Source organism: Mustelus asterias, chromosome 2, assembly GCF_964213995.1.
Source record: "Mustelus asterias chromosome 2, sMusAst1.hap1.1, whole genome shotgun sequence".
Taxonomy (NCBI): Eukaryota; Metazoa; Chordata; class Chondrichthyes; order Carcharhiniformes; family Triakidae; genus Mustelus; species Mustelus asterias.
Window position 1 is genome coordinate 119,545,017 of NC_135802.1, and position 8,752 is coordinate 119,553,768.

Here is an 8,752-nt window from a genome sequence, read left to right on the forward strand (position 1 = left end):
TAGGCATCATGATCTACACAGGCTTGGAGGACCAAAGGCCCTGTTCCTGTGCTGTACTTTTCTTTGTTCTTTGTTTGAAAACTTACTGGCAGTTTTTGGCTCTGTGCTTTCTAAGATTAGCTGTAAAATATAAATTGGTAATGTTACAACATGGTGCAGATTACCTTCATGCTGGCGAAATACCAACTTTCCACGCTTAGGAAAAGACTGGAGGTGAAGTTGGCCCTGTGTAGAATTTAAATTATTTAAATAAGTAATAGAATGGTAGCTTCAGATTGGGAATTCAAACTCCCTGCTGTGCGAACACATCCACACCAACGAATGGGCTGTGAGTTAAAGCTCAGTTTCCTGTAACAGTCATACATATAAATAATGAGAATTTGCAGTAAACTTTAAAAATAAATCACTGATGTAATCAGAATTGAAGCGATCTGAATGGCTGTCGCTCTCATTGCAGACTGAGCAGCTTTCTGCTTGTGCCTAATCCCTAAATGAAATTTAAATCCCACCAATCACAACACTGCCCATCAAAATCCTAGACAATCCAAGTTGCTCTGTTTTTTTTGATGAGGATGTTTGAATTTGATTGGACACTGCTGCCCTGTACGTGATGTCACCACAGGGCAGAGTCTCGTGATGAGCGTTTCTTTCCCCATGGTTGCTGATGATGAATTATGGGACTGGTTTGTTTAAAGCATTATTTAAAAATCTCCCGGAATGCTGTCTTTGGTTACCAGGTTGAGCTCTGTGAGTTTCTAGCCGGATTTCGGTTCCAACTTCTCTTTAAAAAGCTGGCAATTTTTTTGCCGCAAAAGTTTGTTGCCCTAGCTGACCACTTTTTAGTTTGCTTTGTGTTTGTGCCATCTTGGGGAACGGTGGTCTCCATCTCCTTGCAGCTATGCAATTTCAGATTTGCCACCATACTCACTGAGGCTTTTTCCAATTACGAATGTTGCAGAAATGGAGAGATCTGTTAAGTTTGTAGTCTTGGACATCTATTCCATCATTGCAGGAAAACCAGGATTGCAGTTTGGGGGAGTACACTTTCAGCTTGCCACTCAAACATAAAACTGGTTTGTATCGGCTGCCTGTTATTGAAACATCTAAAATTCTGAGGGGACAGAGTAGGTGCTGAGAGGATCTTCCCCCTGTGGGGGGAAATCCAGAAACTTGGGGGGCGGGTGGGGGGGGACAGTTTCACAATAAAGGATCTCTCATTTAATATGCAGATGAGGAGGAATTTCCTCTGAGTGTCATTATTGTTTTGAATTCTCAGTCCCCATCATGCAGTGGAAGCTGCATCATTGAATATATTCATGACTGAGTTGGACAGATTTTTGATTGACAAGGGAATCAAAGGAGCAGATAGCAAAATGGAGCTGATACAATGTCAGATTGGGCGGCACGGTAGCACAGTGGTTAGCACTGCTGCTTCACAGCTCCAGGGACCTGGGTTCGATTCCCGGCTTGGGTCACTGTCTGTGTGGAGTTTGCACATTCTCCTCGTGTCTGCGTGGGTTTCCTCCGGGTGCTCCGGTTTCCTCCCACAGTCCAAAGATGTGCGGGTTAGGTTGATTGGCCATGCTAAAAATTGCCCTTAGTGTCCTGAGATGTGTAGGTTAGAGGGATTAGTGGGTAAATATGTAGGGATATGGGGGTAGGGCCTGGGTGGGATTGTGGTCGGTGCAGACTCGATGGGCCGAATGGCCTCTTTCTGTACTGTAGGGTTTCTATGATTTCTTTCTATGAGATCAGCCATGATCTTATTAACTGGTGGGACAGGCTCGAAGGACCAAGTGGCATTCTATGCTTGTGTTCTTATGATAACTAGCCAGTTTATATTTCTGTTGAAGTCACTGAAAATGAAAAATGAGTGGTTTCTACAGGGAATGGCTGTTATGCAAGGCAGAATTCTACTCCCCATGGTGATGAGTTGAAAACTTACCGCAGGATGTGTAAACCAACATGCTTCATATTGAGTGAAAGAATGAAAGTTACTTTGGACATTTTTGATCTGTTTACACACAGCTGATAGAGCTGATAGATAAATCTCATGGGATCCAGGGTGAGGTAGCCAAATGGATACAAAACTGGCTTGACAGAAACCAGAGGGTGGTTGTAGAGGGTTGTTTTTAAACTGGAGGCCTGTGACCAGCGGTGTGTCTCAGGGATCGGTGTTGGCTCCACTGTTATTTGTCATTTATATTAATGATTTTGATGAGAATTTATGAGGCATGGTTAGTAGGTTTGCAGATGACACCAAGATTGGTGGCATAGTGGACAGTGAAGAAGGTTATCTCGGATTGCAACGGGATCTTGATCAATTGGGCCAGTGGGCTGAGGAATGGCAGATGGAGTTTAATTTAGATAAATGCGAGGTGATGCATTTTGGTAGATTGAACCAGAGCAGGACTTACTCAGTTAATGGTAGGGCATTGGGGAGAGCTATAGAACAAAGAGATCTAGGGGTACATGCTCATAACTCATTGAAAGTGGAGTCACAGTTGGACAGGGTGGTGAAGAAGGCATTCGGCATGCTTGGTTTCATTGGTCAGAACATTGAATACAGGAGTTGGGACGTCTTGTTGAAGTTGTACAAGACATTGGTAAGGCCACACTTGGAATACTGTATACAGTTCTGGTCACCCTATTATAGAAAGGATATTATTAAACTAGAAAGAGTGCAGAAAAGATTTACTAGGATGCTACCGGGACTTGATGGTTTGAGTTATCACCAGAGGCTGGATAAACCCTTACTTTTTTCTCTGGAGTGTAGAAGGCGTAGGGATGATTTTATAGAGGTCTATGAAATAATGAGGGGCATAGATCAGCTAGATAGCCAATATCTTTTCCCAAAGGTAGGGGAGTCTAAAACTAGAGGGCATAGGTTTAAGGTGAGAGGGGAGAGATACAAAAGTGTCCAGAGGGGCAATTTTTTCACACAGGGTAGTGAGTGTCTGGAACAAGCTGCCAGAGGTAGTAGTAGGGGCAAATACAATTTTGTCTTTTAAGAAGCATTTATACAGTTACATAGGTAAGATGGGTATAGAGGGATATGGGCCAAATGCGGGCAATTGGGACTAGCTTAGGGGTTTTAAAAAAAAGGGCAGCATGGACAAGTTGGGACGAAGGACCTGTTTCCATGCTGTAAGCCTCTATGATTCTATGGGCCTGATTTTACCATCAAGTTGCAACCGTTTTCGGGTGTGAAAACTTGGTAAAGTCATGCAGTTAAATTGACTTAATGGGCTGGATGTCCAAACTTACCGGCATTTCCCCCTTTACCACCGTGTTCGCCCATCCAGTTTCAGCGCAAAACAGACATGGTCTGCAAAAGTCCGATTCAGGCACTCCTGCTTCTGAGGAGGTAAGTTCAGAGCTTTTGGCGGCTCTCTGACTCAGATTGGTTGGGGGGTAAGGCGGGTCGCGGGTCAGGTGGCTCTCTGATGGGGAGGAGGGAGGCAGGTCATATGGCTCTCTGGTGGGAGGGAGGCATGTCAGATGGCTCTCGGGTGGGGGAAGGGGGGGGGTCCGTTGCCACTCTGCTTGTGATTGGTAGTGGGCGGGGTGTAGAGGGCCGCAATCGGTCTGGGTAGTGGGGGGGAGGGGGATAAGGAGGACAGTTATGTTGTGGGGGTGGGGCAATGTCTGTGGGAGCCAGGGGAGAGGCATTATCGGGCCCGGGAGCGATGTAGCAGGGGAGCGTTTTTCTATTTTTTTTACTCTACATGCACAGTTGAAGGCTCCAATCGGAGCAGCAGTGTTTCGGGCGCGATAAGCCCCGCCCACAGGTTTCTGCAGCGCGATTCAGAATCACTGCTATGTTTTCAGGCAGAGTGCGTATGTGGGCACTTGAGAACGGGTCTAAAAGTCAGATCTGAAACACTCCCAGATTCAGCACTTAGAATCAAAATGGTAAAATTGGGCCCGAGGACTCTATGAGCTGTTCTAATTTGAGTTGATATTTGATTTTTGCCAGGAATCGCTGCCAGGTAATTTAGTAACATTCTGCTTCATGGGATGATAATTAAACAGAAAGGAAAAGCCCATCTGTTTTAGAGAATTTAGCATGTTTTTTGGTATTTTATGTGGATAAGAAAAATTTCAAAATGACACAAAGTTTGGAATTTCTACTTTGGTTCATGCACTTATTTTGCAAAATAAATGATTGGTTCATAAAGCATTTCTCAAAAGGTGTGGGGGAAGCAGTTATAGGGGCATATTTCTATATCCCTAAGTTATGCCTCTTTAACTCAAGTTTTGGATAGATTTGGATAGATCTGGCCCGATGACAACATGTGATCACTTACAGCAGTGGTTCCCAAAGGGTGCGGCGCGCCACACTGGTGTGGGAAGAGAGGATGGCAAGTGTGGCGGGAGGATTCAAGGACAATCAAAGAAACATTTAAACATGGATTAGATATTTTTCCAAAGTGATTGTTTTATACTTTCTGGATGTCCCATGATATTATAAAGTAGTTGTGTTCTATGTTATGAATCGAGCACTGCTAGGAGTTGTTTTTTTTTGTTTTTGAATGTATTTCTTATCAATAAAAAATTTGGTGTGGCGCGAGCAAATTTTTATTCCGAAAGTGCGGCCCAGTGAAAAAAGTTTGGGAACCACTGCCTTACAGGAATGACTGACACCATTGAATTCAAAGGTGCCCATGGGATAGTTTCATTTTATAATGGGGTTCATAAAGGTTCAAACAGTTCAAATCACTAATCCAGATATGCAGGTAGAAAATATTTTTACAAATTGAAAACTGATGTGAGGATTAAATGTAATATTTCCAAGTTTGCAATTCACATAAAACTTGGTGGAAGTGTGAATAATAAGGGGGATGTAAAGTCACTTCCAGAGGATTTGGAGAGGCTGAGTGAGTTGGCAAAGATTTGGCAAATGGAATATCATGTGGAGAAATGTGAGGTTATCCACTTTGGTAGGAAAAACAAATGTAGAGTATTTCTTAAATGGTGAGAGGTTGGGAAGTGTTGAAATTCAAAGGGCTTGGGTGTCCTTGTTCATGAGTCCTGAAAGCCAGCTTGCAGGTACAACAAGCAACTAAGAAGACAAATGGCATGTGGGCCTTTTATTACAAGAGGTTTTTGGTATAGGAGTAAAGTAGATCAGCCATGATCTCAGTAAATGGTGGAGTGAATTCAAAGGGCTGAATGTTTTACTCCTGCTCCTATTTTGTATGTTAGGTTGATCTCGTAATACGTGATAATCTGAAAACTGATATTATTGCAAATATATAGTGCTTTGGTGAGATTGTCGTACCTGGAGTATTTTGTGTGATTTTTGTTTGAGGGGCCATAGAGAGGCAGCAACACAGGTTCACTAAATTAATTCCTGGGATGGAGGAATCATCCAGTAAGGAAAGATTAAATAGTCTGGGCCTTCATTCTCTGAAGCTTAGAGGAATGAGAGGTGATCTCATTCAAGTGTACAAAACCTTTACAGGGCTCGACAGGGTGGATGCAGGAAGAATATTTCCCTGACTAAGGGGTCTAGAATAGGAGAGACAGTTTCAGAGTAAGAGGCAGGTCATTTAGACTGAGGTGAGGAGGAATTTCTTCACTTGGAAGGTGTTGAATCTTTGAAAATCTCTGCCTCAGAGGGCTGTGGAGACTCAACCGTTGAGTCTGTTCGAGACTGAGATTGATAGATTTCTACGTATTTGAAAACATCAGGGGATATGGGAATCGTACAGGAAAATGGTGTTAAAGTAGAAGATCAGCCAAGATCTCATTGAATGGTGCAGCAGGCCTGATTTCTTGTGTCCTTATGTTGACCTCCTATAACCTGATAGTTTTAAAAAGTAATGTTACAAGATGGTTTAACATTATCTGAACCCTAACTGCTTTGCATTTTGTTTCTTGTTACATGTTCATCTCTCTGTACCTCTCATTGAATGTAATATTTTTGTGGGCGATGAGGGAGCAATGAAAGGAAATGGGAAATCTACTTAGCTTGCTTGGAGCAATTGTGGAGAGCTTGTCCTGGAATTTCCAAAGAGGCTCTGGTGGGAGATTAGGAACCTCTAAATCGGCATCCGGGACTTCTGCCAAATGTACAGGAGATTGGGAGAACTTTTTGGAATGGGTTTCAATTTTTTTCTAAGTTTTCTGTTTTTTCTCATTATAATCCTTTAACCCGAGAGGATGTGCAATATTTTCATCCTTTTGACCTACTTTTATGTTAATTGTCACAATTTCCTACAATATTCTAAAAAGATGATTTAGAGATGTTTGAAGGACAAATGCAGTCCAGCACACCAGGAGAGATTCTTTGCTGTTCAAAAAAAGGACGAGATCTTAACCACTCACCTGGGGCAGAATGTACTACTTCTCTTCCAAAAACTGGTATCTCAAAGTGCAGCATTGCTTCAGTTATGCATTGGAGTGTCAACCTTGTTATGTTTTAGCCGCTCTGTTTCCAAGCCAAGTCTAATGATTCAGCCAAGCCTGACACACTGATGGGGAAAGATGTACACTATGACCTATAACTTCCTGGCTCCCTAGTATTGAATTTGGGGGATACCCCAAAGAAGAGAATCCCTCTTGGAAGTTCCCAGGTTGGGGTTTACCCAGCAATTGTTTAGAACACTGACTTCCCCTGGACAATTGCGCTTGGCTGGGAACCATCCAACAAAGCGATTTAAATCATTAGCTCCGGATGGTTCTACCAGTTAGTTGCTCGGAAAGAGTTAGAAGGAAAAAAAGCACTTCTAACTTCAGAGTAACTATTTTAAAGACCCAGACCCAGACCCAGCTTTCCAAAGGAGATACTCCACCCCTATGATTCCCCCAGGGCCTTTAAATTCATCTGCTGATCGCTTTCTGTAAAATAGGGTGTGTTTTCCTTTGCTCCGCTCCTTTCACACTTCGCTACTGGTGCCATGGACACATTTCACTGCCTAAAGTCTGGCCTGGCCTGAGTCAGGAAGGTTGGGTAAGACAAGCTCTTTAGAATTTAAATGCAGGTAAATTGGTACGCAGTGGTAGTCTGTTATGGATTGCTACTCTGATGAAGTTATGACCCATTGTGTTTTTAGGTTCAGCTAACCCCGCCCCCATTCTTATTCTTAGCTTCCCCAACCAATCTCGAGTGGCTGATGGCATAATTTTATTACTTTTGCCTGGTGAGAATGGAAGGAACATTCCAGAGTTCAATTTTCTTTGACCATTTTATAACTTTAGTGCATTCAGTTCTTCAAGGCCTTTTGATAAATTTCCTTTTATTATGTTCTGTTATAACTCCTGCCTCACAGTGCCAGGGACCTGGGTTTGATTCCAGTCTTAGGTGACTGTGTAGAGTTTGCACATTCTCCCACGTCTATGTGCGTTTACCTTGGGTGCTCTGGTTTCCTCCCACAGTCCAAAGATGTTAGATTAGGAGAATTAGTGGGGTAAATGCATGGGGTTACGAGGAGTCGGCTCCGGTGGGATAATCTTTCAGAGTTGGTGCAGACTCAGTGAGCCAAATGGCCTCCTTCTGTACTATAAATCTGCTCTGAGCCAGGCTGCTGATCTGGGAAACTTCCTATGCACTAGAACTTGCACATGACATGTTAATGTGTCACTTGTAGGTTTGTCTGCAGAGATTTACATTTTACCATGCCTCTGCCTTCTCTAAACTTACTTCTGTTATTTAGCCCCTCAATTGCTGTATCCACATAAGGAGAAATATGAACAATGCAATATCATGGAATAATAGATTCCCTATAGTGCAGTAGGAGACCATTCGGCCCACCGACCACAATCCCACATAGGCATTTACCCTAGCTAGTCCCCCTGACACTAGCATAGCCAGTCTACCTAACCTGCACATCTTTGGACTGTGGAAGGAAATCGGAGCACCCGGAGGAAACATACGCAGACACGGGGAAAATGTGCAAACTCCACACAGTAACCCAGTGGGGCAGCAGCGCTAGCCACTGTGCCATCCCTAACCTCACCTAAAAATATTTGTTCAGTTTTCATTCATCTTAAAGGTGTAATGGGACCACATGAGTGAGTTGTAGATAAAAGTAACCTAGGTAAAGGCCTGAGTTGTAGGAGCAGTAGCTATGTTATCATCAGTTTGGGCTTTATGAATAGGCTTGGTTGTTTACGTAGTTATTTGTTCAACAATCATAATAAATGGCTGTGCACATCAGTTACTGAATTGACGTACACTTTGTTTTTTTTTAGGTTGAAATGTTTCTTCTGGGATACTCCTTAGAGTTGACTATCAGAGTTTTCAGGCTGTACAAATTTGGAACTGATGAATTTGTCACTTTCTATCCTGATGATCATAAAGAGGACTGGCCAATGGTTACACTAATAACTGAGGATGACAGGCATTATAATGTACCTGTGGAGGATGCTTGTGACCAAAATATAAGCTGAATTTCATGGAACTGTGTATCCACCTTAATCTGGAAAGGGATTGTTCTAATTTTCAGTTAACCTGGGATTGCTTTCTTTGAACCTCTTAATTGTGGAAAATTTGCAGCAGAACATGCATGAACTGGAAAACGTATTGCTAAAACCAGAAATACACATCTGTAAATAAAAGGTATTGGGACTCTACTTGTTAGCCAGGAGAATAAGAATACATTTAAAATGAGAGATTTGCTGTTCTGAACTTTGTTTTATCTTCCCACTGACATTTCTGTAAGATAATTGATTAAATCTGTACAAAAATCAGACACTGCCTTTGTAAGTCTTTCTTAGGAATGGAATAAACAAACATTAATGGCTA

At 42.5% G+C, this 8,752-nt stretch overlaps 1 protein-coding gene across 6 annotated transcripts in view; it reads left to right on the plus strand.

Annotated features, from left to right (window-relative positions):
* LOC144510753 (ubiquitin thioesterase otulin-like) overlaps positions 1-8,752 on the plus strand; it is a 77,003-nt gene extending 68,251 nt beyond the window's left edge. For all 6 annotated transcript variants that reach the window (XM_078240585.1, XM_078240574.1, XM_078240563.1 and 3 more), the window contains one exon: positions 8,200-8,752. In XM_078240585.1, the coding sequence (XP_078096711.1) occupies positions 8,200-8,397 (198 nt within the window). In that variant the 3' untranslated portion in view covers positions 8,398-8,752. The remainder of the gene's footprint in view (positions 1-8,199) is intronic.